This window comes from Amblyraja radiata, chromosome 2, assembly GCF_010909765.2.
Source record: "Amblyraja radiata isolate CabotCenter1 chromosome 2, sAmbRad1.1.pri, whole genome shotgun sequence".
NCBI classification, from domain to species: Eukaryota; Metazoa; Chordata; class Chondrichthyes; order Rajiformes; family Rajidae; genus Amblyraja; species Amblyraja radiata.
Window position 1 is genome coordinate 110,528,166 of NC_045957.1, and position 27,184 is coordinate 110,555,349.

At 45.6% G+C, this 27,184-nt stretch overlaps 1 protein-coding gene across 3 annotated transcripts in view; it reads left to right on the top strand.

Annotated features, from left to right (window-relative positions):
- Window positions 1-7,267: 7,267 nt before the first annotated feature.
- Window positions 7,268-27,184, top strand: part of kiaa0895 (KIAA0895 ortholog) — a 70,047-nt gene continuing 50,130 nt past the window's right edge. Inside the window, exons 1-3 of one of the 3 annotated variants that reach the window (XM_033013413.1) lie at window positions 7,268-7,408; window positions 7,608-7,720; window positions 14,622-15,274. In XM_033013413.1, coding sequence (XP_032869304.1) covers window positions 7,696-7,720; window positions 14,622-15,274 — 678 coding nt within the window. In that variant the 5' untranslated portion in view covers window positions 7,268-7,408; window positions 7,608-7,695. Of the gene's footprint in view, window positions 7,409-7,603; window positions 7,721-14,621; window positions 15,275-27,184 lie in introns of all 3 variants that reach the window. The other 2 variants (XM_033013418.1, XM_033013427.1) reach the window with 2 other exon arrangements.

Consider the following 27,184-nt stretch of genomic DNA (forward strand, 5'->3'; position numbering starts at 1 on the left):
CCGTGGGGGCAGGCGGGGCTGCTCTTGTAGTCAGTGATGTCCCTGACACCCTGCCACATGCTTCTGGTGTCCGCGGTATTGAAGTGGTCTTCTACCCTTTGCCTGTGGCTGACTTTGGCCTTTTTTATGCCTCTGTTCAGGTTCGACCTGGCCGCACTGTAAGCAGAAATAACAATGCTTCACCAGGATGTTCCCTGGATTAGAGAGTATGAGGTACTGGACACATTTGGATTGTTTTCTCTGGGACGTCGGAGGCTGAAGAGATCTGATCGAAGAATATAAAATTTGAGAGGTTTGGTAGATAGTCTGAGTCTTTTTACCTAGGGTGAAAATGTTAAGTTCTAGAGGTCATATGTTTCAAGTGAGATGGGGAAGTCTTAAAGGAGATTTACAAGGCAATTTATTTTACACAATGAGTGATAGGTACTTGGAAACTGTTGCCAGGGAAACAGACTGAGTAACTTTTGAGGTATTTAGACACAATAACAGACAGGAAATAGAGGGATATCAATAATGTACAGGCTGATGTGCAGTTTAAATTAGCATCCTGTCCGGCAGAGACATGGTGAGCCAAAGGACCTGTTCTTATGCCGTATAATTTTATGTAGAAACAAAGGACTGCCGATGCTGGTTAATACACAAATGAACACAAAGTGCTGAAGTAACTCAGCAGGTCAGGCATCATCCCTGGAGAACATGGACAGATGACATTTCAAACTGAAGAAAGGTCTCAACCAGAAACATCACATATCCATGTTCTCCAGGGATGCTGCCTGACCTGCTGAGTTACTCCAGCAATTTTTGTGTCTTTTATTGTATCATTCTATGTCCTGTGTACTCTGGTTTATTACAAAGAAAGCCTAATGACCTTATAACTCAAGGGAGGGGTGGGAGATTGCAACCTTCATGTGGTCTGCCCTGTTTCAACGAATGCAATCAACCTGGCGTGCACAAATAAGATCAAATTGAACAAGTTGTCCTACAACTTTAGGCTGTGCACGCCATACGCAAGAAGAACTCAAGGGAGAATAGAGGCATGGTGAGAATTTGAGATTCAAATCTTTAAAAGTGATCGGTCTAGTCAATGAATGTATTAAAAGAATTATGTGGTCTTCCCTTTTTTTCTTTTAAAGAGTAGGCATTTAGAAAGTCAACCCAGGATGTGGCAGCTGTTAGCATGTTGCGTCAAATTTTTAGCTTTGTCCATCAGAAAAGAGGTCTAGGCTACGGATAGAGTGTCATAGATGTTCATTAAAACAATACATGGGATTAATAGATTTCAGTTATGAGAAGAGAACTGAACAATTTGATCTCATTTTATCGATTAAGAAGATTATTAAAATAACTAATTTAGCCGTTTAAAATAATAAGAATAAAACTCCAAAAAATGTTTTTAAATTGATTGTTGTAGCTCTAATGGTAGGGCTTAAATTTAAGAACTATGAAGGGTAAGGTTAAGATTTTTTTTAGTATGGATGGTTGTTAGGTCAATTGCCTACAATACTAGATGCTGAATTGATAATACCATCTAAAAGAGGTGAATTGATATTTGAAAACAAAATTTAAAGACATGGATTGTGGGACCAATAACTAAGCCCTTTGTAAACTCAAGCAGGTGCAATGAGCTAAATAGCGCTCTTCTATCTTGTAAGAGTCTAAAGCAATCATGTTTGGAAATCTGCCCAAATTGAACAATTGTACAACAGGTGACCATGGATTCAGTTCAATTGAATTACTTAAGCCCACATAATTATTTCCAATATTTATATAATTAGAAGAGTCAACGCCAAGGTATCCTAAATAAATTGTTGTTTGCAAAATCTGTGAAGATTTGCAATTTCAAAATAAAATTTATGGTGCTGCATTTTGTGCAAAACATAACCACCCAAAGTTACCTAAACAATAATAGGTACAGAAGGTGTATGTATTGCAACGATTGCATTTCATTGAATGTTACAAACCCCTCTGTTATCTTTAAAGTTTAGGATGAGTTCCTGTGCTATTCCAACAATTTTCCAATGTGGCTGTTAGAAACATAGAAATTAGGTGCAGGAGTAGGCCATTCAGCCCTTCGAGCCATTCAATATGATCATGGCTGATCATCCAACTCAGTATCCCATACCTGCCTTCTCTCCATACCCCCTGATCCCTTTAGCCACAAGGGCCACATCTAACTCCCACTTAAATATAGCTAATGAGCTGGCCTCAACTACCTTCTGTGGCAGAGAATTCCAGAGATTCACCACTCTCTGTGTGAAAAATGTTTTTCTCATCTCGGTCCTAAAAGATTTCCCCCTTATCCTTAAACTGTGACCCGTTGTTCTGGACTTCCCCAACATTGGGAACAATCTTCCTGCATCTAGCCTGTCCAACCCCTTAAGAATTTTGTACGTTTCTAATCCACATACAATTTCAATCATTCTCCCCAGTTCTTTCGTTCATCCTACACATGTTGGTGAATCTGATGGCCTTATTTAAAAATGGACTTTCATTTTAATAATTTTCCTCCTTCTGTTATAATTGCTCTCTGTAGCCTGTTCGCATTCAATGTGATTCATTTCTTTGCTGTTATATTCCAGATGTCAATATGTTTTTCCATTTCATCCTTTTCAAGTTTCTCCACCAATCCCCGTTAACCACAAATGAATACATTTAATTACTGAGCCCACATCAAAGGCCCACTCTTTGCATCACATCCCAGCTTCAATCACACAAGTACTTACCAAAATAAACCCACATCAAACAGTATTCACACTGTTGATAATCCTAGAGGCGAAACTGTACAATGTGTTCAATGCAGAAGCTTAAACTTTGAAGTATAAATCTACTTTTTTCTATTTTATAACCTTTAAACCAGTTCATTTAAATATTCGTCCTCGGTTTTTAACTGCAGAATGTTTGTGGCTGTATCTGTTCACTCTTTTGATATTATTCAACTTTTCAATTTTTGTTATCATATTTTCAGACAATATAGGACACTATTGAGTCTATATTGAATCTTAGAATGTTTTCAAACGGAATATTCTCCTATTTATTTCCCTGTAATTAAATCTCCTTCATGCATCCATCAACTCCTCCCACCTCCAGTTCTCCTGCCACCCACCTACACTCAGGACAATGTGCATGAAAATAAATAAAGCTTCATATTTTTAAACTATTTTACTCTTAGTTTCACCGACACTTCTCAAGTGCAATCATCAAAGGAATCTCACTGAGAATAAAGTATAAGCGGCTTAAATGGTTAACTTCAAAACTGAGTTGATAACATACACTTGAAATCAATCTTTATTTTCCCCTGGTACCTTAAAGCATACACTATAAGACCACACCCTTTGCAACTCCGTAGTTCATTCATCCCTTCCCACCCAAACCACCCTCTCCCCAGTTACTTTCCCTTGCAACAACAGGAAATGTAGCATCTGTCCCTATATATAGAAACATAGAAAATAGGTGCAGGAGTAGGCCATTCGGCCCTTCGAGCCTGCACCGTCATTCAATATGATCATGGCTGATCATCCAACTCAGTATCCTGTACCTGCCTTCTCTCCATACCCTCTGATCCCTTTAGCCACAAGGGCCACATCTAACTCCCTCTTAAATATAGCCAATGAACTGGCCTCAACTACCTTCTGTGGCAGAGAATTCCAGAGATTCACCCCTCTCTGTGTGAAAAATGTTTTCCTCATCTCGGTCCTAAAAGATTTCCCCCTTATCCTTAAACTGTGACCCCTTGTTCTGGACTTCCCCAACATTGGGAACAATACCTCCTCCATCGCCTCCATCCAGGGACCTCAGCACAGCAGTCCTTCCAGGAGAGACAGAGGTTCACGTTCACCTCATCTTCTGCATTCGGTGTTCATGATGTGGCCTCCTGTACATCACGAGACCAAGTGTAGACTCATCAACCATTTCGCTGAACACTTGCGCTCGGTCCGCCAAGGCCTACTGGATCTCCCAGTTGCTAACCATTTTAACTCCCCTTCCCATTCCCACATTGACCTGTCTGTACTGGGCCTCTTTCATTGCCGGAGTGAGGCCACATGCAACTGGAGGAACATCACCTCAAATTCCACTTGGGTAGCTTACAACCCATGGTTATGAACATTAATTCTGTAATTTTAACTAACCCACCACAACCCCCCCCCCATTCTTCCTTTCCCTATGCTCCACCTGGGCTGCCACCTATTTCTCCCTTCCAATCCCCAACACCACTCTCCCAACCCTCTCCCACCGCTCCGCTACTTTCCTCCATCTGGTTTCACAATCTGCAATTCCTCAAATGTGTCTCACAGATTTTGTTCTTACCTCTGGCCTTTGCTCCACCTATTTGCCTATCAAAATCCCTTGGCCAATGTTGACCTATGCCTCTGTTACCTGCCACACTTGTCCTGCCTTTCCCCTTTTCCAGCTTTCTTCTCCCCCCCTATAAAGAAGAAGGGTCTTGACCAGTTGTTATCAGACAACTGAACCATCCTACCACAACTAGAGAGCAGTTCTAAGCTACCATCTACCTCATTGGAGACCCTTGGACTATCTTTGATCGGACTTTACTATCTTTATCTTGCACTAAATGTTATTTACGTTATTCCCATTATCATGTATCTGTGCACTGTGAATGCTTCGATTGTAATCATGTATTGTCTTTCCGCTGACTGGTTACCATGCAGTAAAAGCTTTTCACTGTACCTCGGTTCACTTGACAATAAACTAAATAAACTTCACCTATTGCAACGGGGTGGAAGATTGCAACCTTCACGTGGTGCACCCTGTTTCGACGAATGCAATTAACCCAGCGTGCACAATCAAATAAGATCAAATAGTACAGGTGTCCTACAACTTTAGGCTGTGCACGCCATACGCAAGAAGACCTATTGCAATGATCTTTATTCTACTAAAATGTCTGGATTTACAGTGTCTATATAGTTATTCCTCTGAGTGAAATGAGCTGCTTGGGGAGGTAGTTGAGGCAGATAGTATCCCATTTAGACAAGAAACATTTATTCAGGTAAGTAAGTAAGTTTATTGGCCAAGTATTCACATACAAGGAATTTGCCTTCGTGCTCCGCCCACAAGTAACAACATGACATACAGTGACAGTTATGAATAACTCAGAAAACACGTAACATTGAATTGATTTGAATTGATTTTATTAGGGACAGTGCATATTAATAAAACATTTGCATGTAATATGCAAGATTGTAGCCAGTGGCTAATTTCCATCTTTAGTCCCACACAAGATAAACACATCCCAAACAAGGTAAAAACAAAAGGCAAAAACAAAAACAAAACAAACAATATGGTTTAGCCTGTAGTCATAACATAGAATAAATAACAAACACTCAACACAGTTTAAAGTCCCATTAATAATAATAAAACATTAATGATAAAACACCATTAATCAAGCATGTGAACCAACAAAATACCAGATCAAAGGGAGGCTACAGATTTTTGGCTGTTGAGTAGAGCAGCTAATTGTGGATAAAAACTGTTTTTATGTCTGGCTGTGGCAGCTTTGACAATCCGGAGTCGCCTTCCAGAGGGAAGTGATTCAAAGAGTTAGTGGCCAGGGTGAGAGGAGTCAGAGGTGATCTTCCCCACTCGCTTCTTGGCCCTTACAGTGTACAGTTCATCAATGGAGGGAAGGTTGCAGCCAATAATCTTCGCTGCTGATCGGACGATTCGCTGCAGCCTCCAGGTGTCGTGCTTGGTGGCTGAGCCAAACCAGATCATGATGGAGAAGGTGAGAACAGACTCTATGATGTCCGTGTAGAATTGGACCATCATTGCCTGTGGCAGATTGCGTTTCTTCAGCTGCCGTAGTGCCTTTTTGACTGTGGAGTCGATGGTAGCCCCCCACTTAAGGTCCTTGGAGATTATGGTTCCCAGGAACTTAAAAGACTCCCCAGATGTGGCTGTGGTGTTGTTGATGGTGAGTGGGGTGAGGGGAGGCGGAGCTCTCCTAAAGTCTACAATCAATTCCACTGTCTTAAGAGCATTGAGCTCTAGGTTGTTGCGACGGCACTAGGACGCCAGCTGTGACACTTCGTCTCTATCGGCAGAATTCTCCCCATCTCGGATCAGTCCAATCAGGTACAAGGATAGGACAGGTTTAGAGGGATATGGGCCAAATGCAGGCAGGTGGGACTAGTGTACATGGGACATGATGGCCAGTGTGGGAAAATTGGGCCGAAGGGCCTGCTTCCACACTGTAAGATTATGTGGAAACAAGGAAGAAGGATCTCAATCCGAAACATTACCTACCCATGATCTCCAGAGATGCTGCCTGATGTGCTGCGTTACTCGAGCACTTTGTGTCCTACTTGGAGGATGCTGTTGAAGAACCCTTGACAAGTCACTGTAGTGTATCTTGCGGAAAGCACATCCTGCAATCACTCAACGCTGTAACACTCTATGACTGAATTGCCTCCAAGGCTCATAAGGTCATAAGTGATAGGAGCAGAATTAGACCATTCGGCCAATCAAGTCTACTCCGCAATTCAATCATGGCTGATAGAATAGAGTGTGGAAACGGGCCCTTTGGCCCACACCGGCCAACATGGCCCAGCTACACTAGTCCCACCTGCCAGCATTTGGTCCATATCCTTCCAAACCAGTCATAGAAACATAGAAATAGGTGCAGGAGTAGGCCATTCGGCCCTTCGAGCCTGCACCTCCATTCAATATGATCATGGCTGATCATCCAACTCAGTATCCTGTACCTGCCTTCTCTCCATACCCCCTGATACCTTTAGCCACAAGGGCCACATCTAACTCCCTCTTAAATATAGCCAATGAACTGGCCTCAACTACCTTCTGTGGCAGAGAATTCCACAGATTCACCACTCTCTGTGTAAAAAATGATTTTCTCATCTCGGGCCTAAAAGATTTCCCCCTTATCCTTAAACTGTGACCCCTTGTTCTGGACTTCCCCAACATCGGGCACAATCTTCCTACATCTGGCCTGTCCAACCCCTTAAGAATTGTGTCCGTTTCTATAAGATCCCCTCTCAATCTTCTAAATTCTAGCGAGTACAAGCCGAGTCTATCCAGTCCTGATCTGTCTCTTATCCCCTAACCCCATTCTCTTGTCTTCTCCCCATGACCCTTGGCACCCGTACTAATCTGAGGAGCGAGTGATTGCAGGCATATATCCCCCATTCAACACATTTTTTTTTTGCAAATCTGTGTTGGAATGGTGTTTCAAAGAGAAACACACAAGGCGCGTTCACGTCCACGGCGTCACAGAGGGTGGAATTGTGACGGCACAATGAGGTTGCCTAGGGAACGGCGGCGGGACAGTAGCGAGAGGAACGTGAGAATGACAGGCGGGGTGTCGGGGGCGCGCGTTATGGGGCAGCTGGAAACTGCGGCAATCCTGCAGCGATAAGGACCACAGCAGACCACCCAGGTACGGCGCCGAGCTCTCAAACTCTAGCCGCCGAGAGATATGCGTGCAAATTACAAACCCGCACCCTGTGTTTATTTGACGACAGTTGACCCAGTCGGGGACTCAGTTGGTCCATTTTTTTTAACAGAGCGTCTTTGTCTGTATAGTCTGTGTGTGTGTGTACTGTTGATATTTTCTTTAATGTATCTTTCTCTGCCAGTGGAAGCAGATAACCCCGAACAGTCTGGTCTGCTGCTTGCTTTCTCTGCTCGAATCCTTCTTGCCAGTCACACAGGAGGTCGCCAGGCATGCTGGAATCAATCCGAGTAACCGGTACGTGTCACTTCCTGCATTCGGGGAAGCCGAGGTAACAATCTTGAGAGGGGTCTTGCTCGGCTGTGAGATTTTTCGCTAATTTCGAAAATTTAAAGAAGGAGGAATTCTGTAATAGCACCAGTCGCATTGCAGTTATAAGTGTTGTGATGGATCAACATTTTACCATTGATTTCAACCATTCAATTTTAAAAGGGATTTAAAAAAAAAATAACCGATTGACTTTTCAGAAGCCTTTCTCACAGACTGCGTTTTTTCCATCAGCCTCACGTTTCGGTCATCTGTTTAAAAAAATTGTGTTACGGTGCATATGTTACAAGCGCCTTTAGACGCTTTCCGCTGCGAGATCGCTGCCAGTTACAATGCGGACCGATTTATCCGCAATGGTCAGTTAGAGTGTGAGTCACGTAATATCGTGGTTCACTGATAAACATGGTGATTTAAAGGACTACATTGGGCAGATATATTACATTCGTTTGCATCATTTGCTGTGCTCCTCATCTGTACCATGCACCGGTGTATTGTTTTCATATATAATGATAGGTATCAGTTTTGTTTTTGAAAGAAAAGCAAGAGTTCGTAAGTTATAGGAGAAGAATTAGACCATTCGGCCCATCAAGTCTACTACGCCATTCGATCATGGTTGATCTGTCTTTCCCTCTCAACCTCATTTTCCTGCCTTCTTCCCATAGCTCCTGACACCGTACTAATTAATAATCTATCAATCTCTGCCTTAAAAATATCAATTGACCGCCTCCACAGCCTTCAGTGGGAGAGTCTGGGGCTAGAGGTCATTGTCTCAGAATTAAAAGACGTTCCTGAAGGAGATGAGGAGGAATTTCTTTAGTCAGAGGGTGGTGAATCTGTGAAATTCTTTGCCACAGAAGGCTGTGGAGGCCAAGTCAATGGATATTTTCTAGGCAGAGATGGATAGATTCCCATTCCTTCTCTGCAATTATGCTGCCTGTCCCACTGGGTTAATCCAGCATTGTGTGTCTCCCTTTGATTTAAACCAGCATCTGCAATTCTTTCCTACACATAGATAGATTCTTGATTAGTACGGGTGTGACTGGCCTCAACTACCTTCTGTGGCAGAGAATTCCAGAGAATTCTCTGGAATATCTTCTTCAGTATTTGACATTTCCACCTTTGAAGAAATGTCTACCCTATCTATGACTGATCATTTAATATTCTTCTATCAGGTCTTCCCTCAGCCTTCTATGCTTCAAAGGAAACAATCCAAGTTTATCCAACTTCTCCTCATAGAGCTAATAGCTTCTGGTAATGGGACGAACAGAACTGCGCACAATACACCAAATGCATGCAGCCTTATATTTTTATTTTTTTATTATTTTATTCAATTTATTGGCATTGCACTTTTCAGTGCAACGAAATGGTTTAGCCTGCAGTCATAACATAGAATAAATAACAAACACTCAACACAGTTTAAGTCCCAAAGTCATTGTCTCTTCCCTCCTTGCTCTCCCTCTGCGCTGAGGCAATCCAAGCCTCCGATGTTGTGACCCCGCCGGGTTTTATAAAAGTGCAATGTGACTTCCTGACTCTGAAGCTCAATGCCCTGGCCGATGAAGGCAAGCATACCATTCCTCTTCTTTACCATTCTAGTTACTTGTGTTGCCACTTTCATTGGAATTATGGACTTGCATCCCAAGATTCCTCTGTGCATCAATGTTGTTAAGAAGGGTCTCGCCCCGAAACGTCACTCATTCCTTCTATCCAGAGATGCTGCCTGTCCCGCTGAGTTACCTCAGCATTTTGTGTCTATCTTTCTGGTAAGGGTCATGTGATTAACTGTATACTTCCCCTTGCATTTCACCTCCCAAAGTGCAACACGTTACGCTCATCCCAATCGACTCCATGGGCCATTTCACAATCAAAATTCCAACTAATCTATATCCTATATCTGTATCTTTAACAACCTTTCTCACTGTCTGCATTTCTACCCAATTTTTGTGCTGTCCATAAATTTGCTAAACAGACCACCTACATTTTTTTCCACGTGCCCCAGCACCAATCCTTATTTAAGAAATCATGTAACTGCATCGGAAGCAATTCAGAGAAGATAAACTGGAACAATTCCTGAAATACCCCTGTAGTTCATTTGGCTTATGAGTAAAGGATATATAAAATGGTCGAGACATCCTTTCATTGGGATTCATTGTTCAAAATTAAGGGGTTTCCAACATAATACAGATGGCACACAAAAGCAAAATACTCTTTATTCTGGCCATCTGAAATAAAACAGAAAATGCTGGAAATACTCAGCTGATCAAGCAGTATCTGTGGAGGGTGAAATGGAGTTGAGATTTTACATAGAAACATAGAAAATAGCGACAATTTTTACATTTACCAAGCCAATTAACCTACAAATCTGTATGTCTTTGAGTGTGGGAGGAATCCGAAGATCTCGGAGAAATCCCACGCAGGTCAAGGGGGGAACGTACAAACTCCGTACAGACAGCACCCGTAGTCGGGATCGAACCCGGGTCTCCAGCGCTGCATTCGCTGTAAGGCAGCAACTCTACCGCTGCGCCACCGTTCCGCCTTAAATGATGCATTTCATTCCCATAAAGAACATTTGTTGTCCTTACCTGGCCAATCTATTTAGTGAATCCGGATGTAAACACTGCAGTTCATAAATTAACCAGCAAGCCACTGAATTGTATCAAATCACTGCATAAAAATATTACAAGCGTACAATTGGATGAACAGTGCAGAATCAACCTTGATACTGGATCTGGAAATGACAGACAATACACCCAAAGTCATCTTCACAATTATTAGTGGATCTTACTTGAATTGGAAGAGGTGTCCTGCAGTTGAACAAGCAACACTTGAATAGCCATGTATAGCCATACACTTGGAATTATGTGGGAAAATAAGTCTTCTGTATTCCTTTATCATAAAATTATGAGAGGCACAGATAGGATAGGCAGTCAGAATCTTTCTCCCAGGGTGGAAATGTCCGACACTAGAGGATTCCTATAAGTTGAGAGGGGAAAAGGGGAAGTTACTGAATGTATTCACCCAAGCATTTTAGACTCCTTGACCATCCCTTCCAAATTAAGGATGTTTATCGGCAAGTGGCTGGTGTTCACTTTAAATTGGACCTGATCAGATGATTGAGCAATCCATGCCTGCACGTAGCAAAGCCTTGACTGCGTTCAGGCATGGTAGGTTGTGTCGCACAAATGTAAACCACCAGGTAGTGGCCAGCTGCAACTTGATGGTTTCATTTCATCTTCCAATCAATGGCCATCACTGGGTCCAACATAGTCAACTTTTTTGGGCATCACCAGAAATTTGATCAAACACCTATCAAGTGCATCTGCACAAATGGTGTGTCTTCAACAGTAAATGGGAAACTTGGTGCCTCAGAGCTGTAGATGTAACAGAGGTGACAAGTGGATGGATGGCCCAGTATTTTTTCAGTGCACCCAATGACTTTCTCAGAGCGAGATATGAAAGTCACAGTGGTAGAGTTGCTACCTTACAGAGCCAGAGACCAAGGATCAATCCTGACTACAGGTGCTGTCTGTACGGAGTTTGTGTGTGCTCACTCTGACCGCATGGGGGTTTCTCTGGTTTCATCCCATGTCCCAAAGACGTGCAGGTTTGTAGGTTAATTGGCTTCTGTAAATTGTCCCTAATGTGTAGGATAAAACCAGTGTATGGGTGGTCGTGGTCGGCGTGGACTTGATGGGCCTGTTTCCACGGTGGATTTCTAAGCTAAACTAAACTCCAGCTCCTGAAATTGAAGCCAGCTCTTCAGAAGGAGGCGTTTAAAAATTAAAAATTCAGATTAGTAAAAGGAATCTACAGGATTTAATTCAAGAGTGTTTAATTATCATCTGTACCGACAATGAAATTCTGACTTGAACAGCAGAACAGGCTGGTAAGCCCAATACACATAGATAATGCATAATAACCACCAAAAAAAATAAATAAATGAATAACCACAATATTAGTGCAAAAAACAACCCAAAGTCCTTAGTGCAACTAAAGACAGTCCAGATCAGTTCATGGTTGAGGTTAGTGTTGTGTTGTGTTCAAGAACCTAATGGTGGTTGGAAAGAAGCTATTCTTGAACCTGCTGTCTGTCCATGGTTTCAAGAGTAATTGAATAGAAACATCAAAGCTGGAGGAGTACAAATTAATTAGAGAGTCTTGCCTGGTATAGCAGGAATTGTGAAACTATTTTACAGGTGTACAGACCAAAATATATGGATTATGTGAGATAGTGGCAATCTTCGTTATCAGAGGAATCGCTCATACGACAGACAGTGTGAACGGCACTGCCAACCCACTAAATAATTGGATTGCAGACCAACTGAGCAGGCCAATCCATGTTCTTTAGTCATGCTCCCGTGATCTTTTTAAATCGAATGAATGAATACTTTGTTGTCACATGTGACAAGACATGGTGAAATTCTTTGTTTTGCATACCAAAGGTATGCAAAGAGACGCCATGTAAAGGGCACCAACAAAGTTACAAAGTATCCCACACCAGGTCCTACATTGTTCTCCCCCCTCCTTCGTGACGGTCCCCCCATGCTGGGTCTTCATTCATTCATTCATTCATTCATTCATTCATTCATTCATTCATTCATTCATTCATTCATTCATTAATGGGAGTTTAGTTTAATTTTAGAGATACAGCAGGCCCTTTGGCCCGCTGTGTCAGGGGTTATGGGGAGAAGGCAGGAGGATGGGGTAAGAGGGAAATTTAGATCCACCACCATAAATGCACAGAACTTTGCTATTTTGAAAATAGCTGATGACAAGTTTTTAATATATAGACACTTTAAAATCATTTTGTCTGAAAATAGGTACCAATTAGTTGTCTATTATGATTTTTTGTTGTTGCAGTGGTAGGACTTGAACTGCGACTGTCTCCAGACATTGATATGATCAAATGCAATATTGACTAATTGACTCAACTATCCCTAATAAAGTCCCCTTTAGTATCATACAATGTTAGGAATGCCCTAAAAAAGACAGTTTAAAAACACTTTGTAATAATAGAGCATGTTCAATACAATTTTAAAGCTGCAAGGAGATTCAGTAGAACATTATCAGACAAAGTGCCACGAGGCTATGTAGAAAGGAGCATGTACACGTGACTGGAAGCTTCATAATTAGTGATAGGAGCAGAATTAGGCCATTTGGCGCATCAAGTCTACTCCACCATGGCTGATCTATCTCTCCCTCCTGCAATCATAGCAAAGGGCCAAATCAATGTTACTTTGATTCCAACTGAGCTGTAAAAGAAAATCTTCAAAAAGAGCATGGATTCATGGAAAAATCAAGAAACATTTATCTCTATCAAGAAAGCAGATAGACAGATAAAGTACCAGGCGCATGACAAGCTTTTAGATAAGTGATAGGAGAAGAATTAGGCCGTTCGGCCCATCAAGTCTACTCCGCCATTCAATCATGGCTGATCTATTTCTCACTCCTAACACCATTCTCCTGCCTTCTCCACATAACCCCTGACCACCGTACTAATCAAGAATCTATCAATCTGTATTACCGCTGCATTAAAAGATGACTGCCGACAATGCAGCTATCCTTGTCTTGGGGGTTCTCATTGGAATTAACTTGATGAGGATGTTGCCCGGACTTGAGGGCCTGAGTTATAGGGCGAGGTTGGCCAGGACTTTATTCCTCGGACCACAGGAGGATGATGGGCGATGGATGATCTTAGAGAGGTGTATCAGATCATGAGAGGAATAGATAGGGACACTTACCAAGAGTAGGGGAATCAAGAAACAGCGGTCATAGGTTTAAGGTGAGAGGGTAAAAAATTATCTAGGATCATGAGGGGCAACTTTTTCACACAAAGGGCGGTGGGTATAAGGAACAAGTTGATAGAGGAAGTGGTTGAGGCAGGTTTTATAGCAACATTTAGAAAACATTTGGTCAGGTACATGGACAGGAAATGTAGAAGAATATGGGCCAAAGGCGGGCAGGTGGGACCAGTGTGGATGGGGCATCTTGGTCAGCATCAGCAAGTTGAACCAAAGGGCCTGTTTCTGTGCTGCATAACTCTATGACTCTATAACTGGCTATCCCCACCGCATAACTTCTGATAGATGCTCCATGCCCAAATGATGCCCAACATGGTGAATGGTACAAGGATTTAAAAATGGAAGCATCAGTAAACCAGAGGTCAGATTTAGATGAGCAAGAGAATGAGCAAAGGTCTCCATTTCATTTTGACCATGTTAGCTCATCTGGTGCTTTGGTTAATGGGAGTTTAGTTTTGTTTCAGTAATACAGCATGGCAGATGGCCCTTTGGTCCTCCAAACCCACACAGACCATCGTTTGCCTGTTCACATAAGGTCTATGTTGTCCCACTTTCTCATCCACTCCCTACACATGAGGAGCAATTTACAGAGGGCCAATTGGCCTACAAACCCGTACATCTTTGGGATGTGGGGGGAAACCGAGCACCTGGAAGAAATCTACGCGGTCACAGGGAGAACATATAAACTGCAACAGCACCAGAGGTCAGGATCGAACCTGGGTTTAATCAGAACCTTCCAGCACAGTGGTGCAGCTTTAGAGTTGCTGCCTTTACAACGCCAGAGATCCGGGTTCGATCCTGACTACATGTGCTTGTCTGCACGGAGTTTGTACGTTCTTCGTGTGACCTGCGTGGGATTTCTCCAGTAGTTCTGGTTTCCTTCCACACTCCAAAGACGTATGGGTTTGTAGGACAATTGGCTTGGTAAAATTGTATTAAAAAAATAGTCCCTCATGTGTAGGATCGCTGGACGGCGCGGACTTGATGGACTGAAGAGCCTGTTTCGGTGCTGTATCTCTAAACTAAACTAAACTAAACTAAACTAAGCTTCCTGTGGTCCATCCTTGCAGAAAAGCTCCGGTGGCCAGGGTTGGAGTTGACCAAAAAATCGGTGCTGTTGAATCCCACCGAGAAAAATGGCAGCAGCTTCCAGGAAGTATCCACCAGCATTCTGAAAGAAATATTCACGGGAAGCAATGGCTACAACGTCCTACTGCCATCGAAGGGGGAGAAGAAGCGCACGTCCTCCAGCCATCACAAGAAGCACCGGAAGTCGGCCAAACCGTCCGCGGTGTTGCGGTACAAGGAACGCCGGAACCCCAGTGCCTCTCTCCCGCTGGTCGACGAAGCGTGGTGCCTTGGAAACAGGCATACGCAACTGCTTGTGGGCAACCTGGTTGCCAGCAGTTCAAAGTTCCCCCTCGGCATATCTGTGGTGGGAAGTGGCATTGGCCTGACGCAAAGGCCGAAAGGGAAGGTAAAAAGGCTTTACTTCTCCAGCCTGCAGAGATCGCGGTTGCCGATCGGAACCGGGAAAGACGGTGAGGCTACCACTCGTAGACTCTGCATCCTGACCGCCGTTAAGCCGTCGAACGTGGAGAGGGAGAAGGTCAAGTTCTTCAAGTCTGAGTTCACCTACAACCCGCAGTTTGAATACACGAATCCAGCCCTGCCCAACATGCTAGCAAGACACAGCGTTGCCTCCGAGAAATTCCTTCTACAGGTATGGTCATGTCTCTTGTAATTGTTCCAGTGTTTGACAAGAGTTAAATAGATTTTATCTCTAAACTATTTAGCTGCCTCTTTTCCAAGGACATTTTTAGTAAAATAAACATTTTATTAAATTGGTGATTTGAATCGACGCACCCCTGTCTATAATTGTCATTTATGATTTGGTGTTGTTCCGCACATAGGGAAAGCATTTGAAGTTTATTGTCACGTAAACCGAGGTACAGTGAAATGCTTTTGCTGGGTACTAACCAGACAGCAAAAAGACAATACATGATCACAATTCATCCATTTACAGTGCGCAGATACATGATAAGGGAATAACGGAATAAGGGAACATCTGGATGCCCGCAGGGGCGGCTGTGGAGGGTTGAGGTCCCGACCACAGGGGAAAATGGAGGAGGACTGGCCAAATTTTGTGCCTTCTACCACAGTGATGAATGCTGTGGTGGATGTTTGTGTTAAATTTTTATTGTGTTTTTGTGTGTTCTTTTTCATTGTACCGCCGCTGACAAATTCATTTCACTTGCACTTTATGTACAAGTGATGAATAAAACTGTCATTGATATTGATATTAACGTTTAGTGCAAGGTAAAGCCGACAATCAGGGATAGTCCAAGGGTCACCAATGAGGTAGATAATAATTCAGCACTGCTCTCTGGTTGAGGTAGGATGATTCAATTGCCCAATAACAGCTGGGAAGAAACTGTCCCTGAATCTGGAGGTGTGTGTTATCACACTTCTATACCTGGGTGGCCAGGGTGCGACTCGTCCTTTATTATGCTGCTGGCCTTGCCGAGGCGGCGTGAGGTATAAATGGAGACAACGGGAGGTAGTTTGGTTTGTTTGATGGCCAGGGCTGCGTCCACAATTTGCTGCAATTTCTTGCGGTCTTGGTTGAGCTGTTCCCAAACCAAGCTGTGATGCAACCTGACAAAATGCTTTCTATAGTGCACTTGTACAAGTTGGTGACAGTTGTAGGGGACATGCCGAACTTAGCCTTCTAAGGAAACGTGCTCATTGTTTATAAACAAGAATTGTAAATCCGTGTAGCAGCTTGTATAGGTATGAAAGTGCCCTAAGGTGTTTATCAAAGCAGTGATGTACTTTTATAGAGCAGCCACTGTTCCATGAGAAGTACCTGGGGTAGCCAGGGTTCAGAATGTATGCAGGTTGGGTTTACTTCAATATTCATTGACCTAGAAGTAATAACACCTGTTTTCTTCTGTAGTTTAAACGTTGCTGATTTCTTATTTTCACATCATGGCTATCAAACTGTTAATTAGCAGTTAAAACAGAAGTTAAAATGATTGTGTAGGAAAGAACTGCAGATGCTGGTTTAAATCGAAGGTAGACACAAAATGATGGAGTAACTCAACGGGACAGGCAGCACCTCTGGAGAGAAGGAATGGGTGACGTTTCGGGTCGAGTCCCTTCTTCAGACTGATGTCAGGGGAGTGGGCGGGACAGATTAATTCTTATCTGTCACGTTCAAGTTCATAAGATGACATTTATTGTCACGTAAACCGAGGCACTTCGTAAACTGAAACAGACTGGTCGCCAACTCGAACGACTAATAAAGAAATCATCTCTCACAGTCCACCTTGAAGCTTACAAACTCCACCTCACTGACTACAAAGATGCCCTCATTGCTGCAAAATCTGCCTACCTCTCCTCCATATTCACCGATCCCTGCCTAAACCACAGAACCCTCTTCTCCACAGTGGGCAACCTCCTCAAGCCTCGAGCCAACACTCTCCCTACCTCTACTCCGGATCTCTGCAACTCATTCCTCCACTTTTTCGCTGATAAAATCAGCACCATCTATCAATCTTTATCCCCTGTACCCGACTCCCCAGCATCTACTCCACCACCTACCACGGCCCCTCCTTTCAACATCTCCACTGACCTCCTTACCCCTCCTCCACACTGCTTCCTCTCCCAGTTTGACCTGGTCACCCCTATTGAAATCTCCAAACTCATCAGCTCTTCCAAACCCACCACCTGCTCCCTCGACCCTCTCCCCACTCCCCACTCCCCTGCTGAAGTCCTGCCTCCCCGTACTCTGCCCCTACCTCACTAATCTCTTCAACTCCTCATTGTCCCAAGGAATTGTCCCCTCCGCTTTCAAAACTGCTGCCGTTACACCAATCCTAAAGAAACCTGGTCTTGATCCCTCCTCTCTCATTAACTACCGCCCAATCTCAAACCTCCCCTTCCTTTCAAAAACCCTGGAGCGTATCGTTGCGTCGCAACTTCATTCCCACCTCCTTGCGTATAACCTACTTGAACCCCTCCAATCTGGCTTTCGCCCCCTCCATAGCACAGAAACTGCTCTCCTCAAAGTCCTCAACGACCTCCTCACCTCTGCTGACACTGGTTCCCTCAACATCCTCATCCTCCTCGACCTGAACGCAGCCTTCGATACAGTGAACCATAAGATCCTGCTCACCAGACTCAAGGACCTCGGCATTGAAGGCTCTGCACTCAGCTGGCTCCGTTCCTACCTTTCCAACAGATCCCACTTCATCTCTCTCCACAACCACACCTCTGCTACAGCCGCAGTCACTCAAGGCGTTCCCCAAGGCTCCGTACTCGGCCCCCTCCTCTTCATCATCTACATCCTCCCCCTTGGTCAGATACTCCGCCACTTCAATCTGGACTTCCACTGTTACGCTGATGACACCCAGATTTACCTTGGCACCAAATCCTCCCACAACCCCCCCCTCTCCCATATCAACTCCTGTTTGTCAGCTATAAAAACCTGGATGCAACATAATTTCCTCAAACTCAACAGCGATAAGACAGAATTCCTCCTCATAGGCTCCAAAGCCACACTCAGCAAAATCAATAACCCCACTCTCACCATCGACGGCACCACTGTCTCCCCATCTCCCCAGGCCCGCAACCTTGGCGTGATCTTTGATTCCACCCTCTCCCTTGAGCCTCACATCCGCCATGTCATTAAAACCTCCTTCTTTCATCTCCGCAACATCGCCAAACTCAGACCCTCTCTCACTCCGCCTGCTGCTGAAAGACTCATCCATGCCTTCATCTCCTCCCGACTGGACTATTGCAACTCACTTCTCCTTGGCATCAGCTCCACCTACATCAACCGACTCCAACTGGTCCAGAACGCAGCCGCCCGACTCATCACCCACACCAAATCCTGGCATCACATCACTCCAGTCCTCAAAAAACTTCACTGGCTTCCCATCTCCCACCGGATCACCTACAAAATCCTGGTCCTCACCTACAAAGCCCTCCACCATCTGGCCCCCACATATCTCATTGACCTCCTCTCCCCCTACCAACCCTCACGGTCCCTCAGATCCACATCAGCCGGTCTCCTCTCCATCCACAAGTCCAACCTCCGCAGTTTTGGGGACAGAGCCTTCTCCAGGGCAGCTCCCAGGCTCTGGAACTCCCTCCCCCAACTGATCCGCAATTCCGTGTCCCTCCCCATCTTCCAGTCCCGCCTCAAGACCCATCTCTTCACCTCTGCCTATCCTTAGCCCCACGTCCCCGTCCCTTTTCATCTGTGCATTAATTGCCTCATGCTGTGTTTTGTATTGAATTCTGTCTTTACTTTGTGTACTAGTCATGTCTCTACTATTTATTTCATTCCCCTTACATGTTTTTCCTATACATGCTCAATTTTTGTAAGGTGTCCTTGAGACTCTTGAAAGGCGCCCATAAATAAAATGTATTATTATTATGATGGGAGCAGAATTAGGCCATTTGGCCCATTTAGTCTACTATGCCATTCAATTATGGCTGATCTATCTCTCCCTCCTAACCCCATTCTCCTGCCTTCTCCCCATGACCTCTGATACCTGTACTAATCAAGAATCTATCTGTCTCTGCCTTAAATAGAAGTTAGGCATAACCTTTTTGAGATTTGCCTTATTAAAATCCCCAGCCACCACCATAGCCACATCAGGGTTCTTGTTCTGATTCAAGATTCAAGATTCAAGAGGGTTTATTGTCATTACAGCCATATACACAGTGCAATGAGATAGCGTTTCCCTGGAACCTTGGTGCTACATAGAACACAATTGGACAACATGCTACATATATAGATATACTACGGTATACACATGGTGCAAAACCTTCCTTACTAAAGTGCAACAAAGTAAGTAGAAAATGTACAAAACAGCAACGCAGGACAGTAGACAACAGTACAACAGAGTGCAATGTACGCAAACCGAGTATGCCCCGGGTGCAGTGCAGAGTTTATCTAGCGGCAGAGATGGGGGGGGGGGGGGGGTTGGGTCGTCGGGGGGTGTATTCAAATTAGTCCCTGAGCGTTGAGGAGTCGGATGGCCTGGGGGAAGAAGCTGTTGCATAGTCTGGATGTGAGGGACCGTATGCTTTGGTACCTTCTGCCAGATGGGAGGGGGGAGAAAAGTTTATGTGAGGGGTGGGTGGGTTGCTTTGTGGATGCAGCGTGTGGTGTAGATGTCTGAGATGGGGGGGAGAGAGTCTCCGATGATCTTTCCGGCTGTCCTCATTACTCGCTGCAGGTTCTTGCGGTCCACGCTGGTGCAGTTTCCAAACCAGGCAGTGATGCAGCTACTCAGGATGCTCACTATAGTCCCTCTGTAGAATATGGTGAGGATGGGGGGGCGGGAGGTGGGCTTTTCTCATCTTCCTCAGGAAGTGAAGACGCTGCTGGGCTTTCTTCACAGTGGAGCCGGTGTGGAGGGACCAGGTTAAGTTCTCCGCCAGGTGGACACCAAGGAATTTAGTGTTCTTCACAATCTCCACTGGGGAGCCGTTGATGTCCAGTGGCGCATGGTCCCTCAAAGGTTCAAAGGTTATTTTATTGGTCACATACACCTAGGTGTAGTGAAATGCTTCTTGCCAATGCAGCACATAAAGAAAGAATACAGACATAACAGTAATAAATAAATTTAAACTTAAAAACATCCCCCCACAATGATTCCTATTATGAAGGAAGGCACAATGTCCAGTCCCCATCCCATGTCCACCCATAGTCGGGCCTATTGAGTTGTGTTTACGTTGCGTTGCCCACAGTTGCGTTTGCGTTGAGTTTGCGTTGCCCACAGTTGCGTTTACGGAGGCCCGATGTTCCAGGCCATTCTTGCCGGGTGATGGTGCTACGGCGTCGGGAGAATCCTCTCAGCGGCATGGAAACCCTGGAACGGCCGCTTCCCTTACCGGAGACCGCGGCTTCCGAAGCCAATAAGGCCGCGCAGGACGGAGCTCCACCACTGGCGATCTCGGCGAGAGTTCAGCACTGCCACCCGCAGCTGGCCGCTCCACAGACCCGCAGCTCCGCGATGTTTTTCTCGGCAGTCTCAGCATACCGGAGTTCCAGCGCGGCGACCCGGGCAAGGCATCGCCCGCTCCGCGATAGCGCTCCAGCGCTGTGCTGCCGCCGAAGCAGAGGTTCTGGCCGGTCCCCTAAGGAAACGCCACTCCAGGCCCGCTGGTAGGCCGCGAGGACGGGTCAAAAGTGCAGCCCGGAGAAAAGCTGCACCCTGAAAAGTAGTTTCCCCCCCCCATCCCCCCACATAAAAAAGACTAGAACTCCAAAAACAAAACACTAAAACTCACTAAAAAAAAAAAAAAAAGAGTGAAAAACGAACAGCTGCAGGCTGGGCAGCCATACCACACAGGACGGCGCCCCCTAACTCCCTCTGTGCTTTCCTAAAGTCAACAACCATCTCTTTGGTTTTGTCTACATCCAGAGACCGGTTGTTGACTTTGCACCAAGTTGCCAGTTGTGTCACCTCCTCTCTGTATGCTGACTCATCGTTCTTGTTGATGAGACCCACCACGGTCGTGTCATCGGCGAACATGATGATGTGATTTGAGCTGTGCAGCGCTGTGCAGTCGTGAGTCAGCAGTGTGAACAGCAGTGAACTGAGCACACAGCCCTGGGGGGGGGGGGCCCTGTGCTCTGTGGTGGTGCTGGAGGTGTTGCTCCCGATCCGGGCTGTCTGTGGTCTCCCCGTCAGGAAGTCCAGGATCCAGTTGCAGAGGGACATGTTCAGGCCCGGCAGGCTCAGCTTCCTGGTCAGGTGCTGGGGGATGATAGTATTGAATGCTGAACTGAAGTCTATGAACAGCATTCGGACGTATATGTGTCCTTTTTGTCCAGGTGGGTGAGTGCTAGGTGAAGGGCGGTGGTGATGGCGTCATCAGTGGAGCGGTTGGATTGATACGCAAACTGCAGGGGGTCCAGGGCGGGGTGGGGGGGGGGGGGGGCAGGAGGGTCTTTATGTGCCTCAAGACCAGCCTCTCGAAGCACTTCATGATGGTGGGGGTTAGTGCGACAGGGCGGTAGTCATTGAGGCAGGACACAGGTGACTTCTTGGGCACAGGAACAATGGTGGTGGTTTTGAAGCATGTTGAGATGGTGGCGCTGCTCAGGGAGATATTGAAGATATCTGCGAGAACATCTGCCAGCTGTTCTGCACACCCTTTGAGCACTCTACCGGGGATATTGTCTGGGCCCACAGCCTTACGCGGGTTGACTCTGCGCAGTGATTTTTCAACATCAGCTGTGATCAGACATGGCACCTGGCCGTTGGTCTTCCTCACCACCACGTCATTCTGTGCTTCAAACCGGGCTTAGAACACATTCAGCGCATCAGGCAGAGAGGCATCGCTGTCACAGGCTGGTGTTGATGTCCTGTAGTTGGTGATGGCTAGGATGCCTTGCCACAGCTGCCGTGTGTCCCCGCTGTCATTGAAGTGGCCGTGGATTTTCCGGGCATGCGCTCTCTTTGCTTCCCTGATGGCCCAGGACAGTATAGCCCTCGCTGTTCTCGGGGCCACCTTATCGCCTGCTCTGAAGGCCATGTCTCGGGCTCTCAGCAGCGCACGTACCTCTGCAGTCATCCATGGCTGACGGTTGGGGCGTGTGGTGATGAGCTTGGTGACAGTAACGTCATCAATGCACTTACTGATGTAACCAGTCACTGATGCCGTGTACTCCTCCAAGTCAGTGGTGCCGCCGGTGGTTGCTGCCTCCCTAAACATGTGCCCGTCAGTGCACTCAAAATAGCCCTGGAGAGCAGAGATGGCTCCTGCTGGCCAGGTCTTACAGGGTTACAGGGTTACAGGGTTTCCTTTATTGTCATTCAGACCGAAGTCTGAACGAAATTTCGTGCCTGCAGTCATACATACATACAATACAATAAAAAAACAACAATAAACACATATTAACATCCACCACAGTGAGTCCACATAGCACCTTCTCACTGTGATGGAGGCAAAAGTCTTAGGGCTGCAGTCTCTTCCCTCCTCTTCTCTCTCTGCGCTGAGGCGATACCCCACCGGGCGATGTAGCAAACAGTCCCGCGGCTCAAACACCGCGGCCCCGGGGTGGTCGAAGCTGCCGTCCACCAGTCCTGCTGACACAGCCGCTGGCCCACGGCCGAACCCCGGACTCAGGTCACCGCCGCCAGAACGCCGTCCCAGCCACCGGAGCACCGGTCTTCACCTGTTTCATAGCTGGTCTGGAGCGTCTGACAAGCGGTCTGTAGGCTGGGATCAGCATGACAGAGATGTGGTATGAGCATCCGAGGTGGGGGCGGAGCTCCGCCCTGTACGCGCCGGGCATATTGGTGTAAACAAGATCTAGCACGTTCTCCTCTCTTGTCGCAAAGTCCACATGTTGGTAAAATTTAGGAAGCACAGTTTTGAAATTCGCATGGTTGAAATCTCCTGCGACGATAAACAGTCCTTCTGGGTGTGTGTTTAGTAGATTGCATATAGCTCCGTACAGTACAGCTAGTGTTTCCTTAGCACTAGCACTGGGGGGGGATGTAAACAGCTACAATGAGCACTGTGGTAAACTCCCGTGGCAAATAAAAAGGTCTACATCTCACAATCACGTACTCCACCAGCGATGAACAGAACTTGGAGACTAAGAGTGTTGCACCAGTCAGTGTTGATGTAAACACACAGGCCACCGCCTCAAGTCTTACCGCACATTGGTGGGTCTCTTGTCGGCTCACTGCGAGGCTAACCCGGCTAGCCGAATGGCCGCGTCCGGGACTATGACTGATGCCGATATAACTTGCCGATATAACTAATTTGAGGAAGGACATTCTTGCTATTGAGGGAGTGCAGCGTAGGTTTACAAGGTTAATTCCCGGGATGGCAGGACTGTCATATGCTGAGAGAATGGAGCAGCTGGGCTTGTACACTCTGGAGTTTAGAAGGATGAGAGGGGATCTCATTGAAACATATAAGATTGTTAAGGGTTTGGACACGATAGAGGGAGGAAACATGTTCCCGATGTTGGGGGAGTCCAGAACCAGAGGCCACAGTTTAAGAATAAGGAGTAAGCCATTTAGAACGGAGACGAGGAAACACTTTTTCTCCCAGAGAGTGGTGAGTCTGTGGAATTCTCTGCCTCAGAGGACGGTGGAGGCAGGTTCTCTGGATGCTTTCAAGAGAGAGCTAGATAGGGCTCTTAAAAATAGCGGAATCAGGGGATATGGGGAGAAGGCAGGAACGGGGTACTGATTGGGGATGATCAGCCATGATCACATTGAATGGCGGTGCTAGCTCGAAGGGCCGAATGGCCTACTCCTGCACCTATTGTCTATTGTCTATTGTCTATAACACATCGTGTAGGGCCGATAGTACCAGGTCGGTGTCCGCATCGGTCTCCTTCCTAAAAGAACGTAATTTATTTCTGAGGCTGTGACCTCTAGTCCTAGACTTTCCCACTAGTGGAAACATCCTCTCCACATCCACTTTAGATAAGCCTTTCACTATTTTATACGTTTCAATGAGGTCCCCCCTCATTCTTCTAAACTGCAGTGAGTACAGGCCCAGTGCCGTCAAACGCTCATCATATGTTAACCTTCTCATTCCTGGGATCATTCTTGTAAACCTCCTCTGGACCTTCTCCAAACCCAGCATATCCTTCCTCACGGTGTTCAAAATTGCTCACAATGTTGTATCCTTTAAGTTCCTCTAGCTTTCTATCTCTATCACTGTCTTATCTCTGTCTTATCTCTGTCTCTCCATTCTCCTCATTCTCCTCCTGCATTCATAGTCATACCACATATAAGCTGGCCTTTCGGGCAAAATCATGCATGCCGATCAAGATGCCCCATCTAAGTTAGTCCCACTTGCCTGCGCATGGCCCTTATCCCTATAAACCTTCCCTATCCATGTACCTGTCCAAATATATTTTAGATGTTGTTATTATATCTGCCTCAACAAATTCCTCTGGCAGTTCATTCCATATACCCACCTACGAAACCAAAATATCTTTCTCCTCTCACCTTAAACCTATGACCTCTAGATCTTGACTCTCCTTCCCTGGGTAAAAGATTCAACATTGACCCTATCTGTTCCCTTCATGATTTGATACACTTCTGTATAAGACACCCCAAGATTATTCCTCAGCCTCCTACGCTCCAAGGAATAAAGTCCGAGCCTCCCCAACCTTAAAGCTCAGGCCCTCGGGTCCTGGCAACATCCTCGTAGATCTTCTCTGTACTCTTTCGGGCTTAGTGGCATCTTTCCAATAGCAGTGAGGCCAAAACGGAACACAATATTCCAGGTGTGGCCTCGCCAACTGTAACATAACATCCCAACTTCTATACTCAATGCCCTGACTGACGAAGGCTCGCATGCCAAAACCCTTCTTCACCATCCTATCTACGCAAATGACGTCCAAGTGAGACAGGCCCTTAAGTGGGTATTTATTTGCCTTTTAATGCCTTAAGCACTGCCTCGGTTTGTTTTTGAACTTGAATTAATGGCTGTGTACTTTTCAACACTATGCAAACAATAGGTTTTAGTTTGAATCAAATCCAGTAATCGTGCAAAGAATCGAGAGCTGATATTGCCAATGCTGAGATCACCCACTGAGCTGAAACCCTGAAGCCTTGGAATGGTGGTGACTCTCCTGTAAGCTGGGAGAGTCAGAGAGGAGTGAACATAAAGTTAAACATTGGTAATGAAATAATAAGTGATGATAGTGGACTTTCAGGAAATGGAAGTTTAGTTTAGAGATACAACACGGAAACAAGCCTTTCGGCCCACCGAGTCTGCGCGGACCAGCAATCACTCCGTACACCAGAACTATCCTACACACTAGGGACATTTTTTTACAATTTTACCGAAGACAATTAACCTGCACGTCTTTGGAATGTGGGAGGAAACCTGAGCACCTGGAAAAAACCCATGGAGTCACGGGGAGAACGTACAAACACCGTACAGACAGCACCTGTAGTCAGGATCAAACCCGGGTCTCTGGCGCTGTAAGGTAGCAACTCTACCGCTGCTTTAGGTACCCTGGGGATAGAAGAGACTGGCCCAAAAGATCGGTACTTCACAGCTGCCAATCTTGCTGCATTAATAAAGAAGGATATAATAGGTTACAGGTCTCAAAAATCACCTCACTTTAAACTGAGCATATTTGTACAGGGGATAACACCTGAATTATACAATCCAACATTATGTCTGAGCGATATAAAATAAGTGAAAAAAGTTTATCCTGAGGTCTGAGAGTAATACAGCGTGGAAACCAGCCCTTCGGCCCAACTTGCCCACATTGGCCAATATGTCCCATCTATACTAGTCTAACCTGCCTGTGTTTAGCTCATATCCCTCTAAACCTGCCCTATCCATGCATCTGTCTAAATGTCTCTGAAATGTTGCAATAGTGCCTTCCTCAACAACTTCCTCTGCCATCTTATTCCATACATTCACCACTCTTTGTGTGAAAAAGTTATCCCTCTGGTTCCTATTAAATCTTTCCCCCCCCTGACCTTAAACCTGTGTCCTTTGGTTCTTGAATCCCCTACTCTGGGCAAGAGACACTGTACGTCTGCTCGATCTGTCCCTCTCATGATTTTTTACACCTCCTTAAGATCACCGTCATCCTCCTGCCCCACCCACCCCTCATCCCTATCTTCTGGGAGTTTTTTTGGAGGGGGAAAGCATGGGTAGCAACCATTGGATAAATGGTGTAGAAATTTTGTATGCCTCTTTCACAAAGACAAATGAACATGAGGCACAATCCCAAGTCTATTCCATTTAGTTCAGTTTACAGATGCGGCATGTGGCCCTTCGGCCCACCGAGTCCACACCGACCGAACCGATCACATTGGTTCTATGTTATCCCACTTTTGCATCCACTCCCTACATAACAGAGGCAATTTATAGAGGTAACTTAACCTAAAACCGGCACGTCTTTGAAATGTGGGAAGAAAATGGAGCACCTGGAGGAAACCCGCGCAGTCACAGGGGGAGTGTGCAAATTCCACACAGACAGGACCTGAGGTCAGGATCGAATTTGAGTCTCCGACGCTGTGGGGCGGCAGCTCTATCAACTACGTTCTTGTTTCTGCAGCCAGCGAAGTTTTGTAAGGTTCGTTGAGCAGGCATGCCAGCAACAGATTGGTGGGAGAAGATAATTATATTAGCTCAGTAAGTGTAAGGATGTATTAGTGCAGGGGATTAGCAACTGAACATAATATTGTTCCTATAGTCACTTCAGAAATCCAAATCCTTCAAGTGTTATTATATGTTGCAGGCGGTGAACGATGAGAACCAATGGGGCGGCAGTGCAGTGGTAGAGTTAGAGTTGCCGCCTTACAGCGCCAGAGACCCTCGTTCGTTCCCAACTATGGGTGCTGTCTGTACGGAGTTTGTACAATCTCCCCCTGACCTCTATGGGTTTTTTTCCGGGAGTTCTGGTTTCCTCCCACACGCCAAAGACGTATCGGTTTGTAGGCTAAATCTTGTAAATTTGGTAAAATTGTAAATTATCACTAGTGCGTGTAGGATAGTGCTAGTATGCGGGGATCGCTGGTCGGCTCGGACTCGGTGGGCTGAAGATCCTTTTTCCGCGCTATATCTCTAAACTGTAATTTGCTCTACCATGACAGTATGTTTGAAA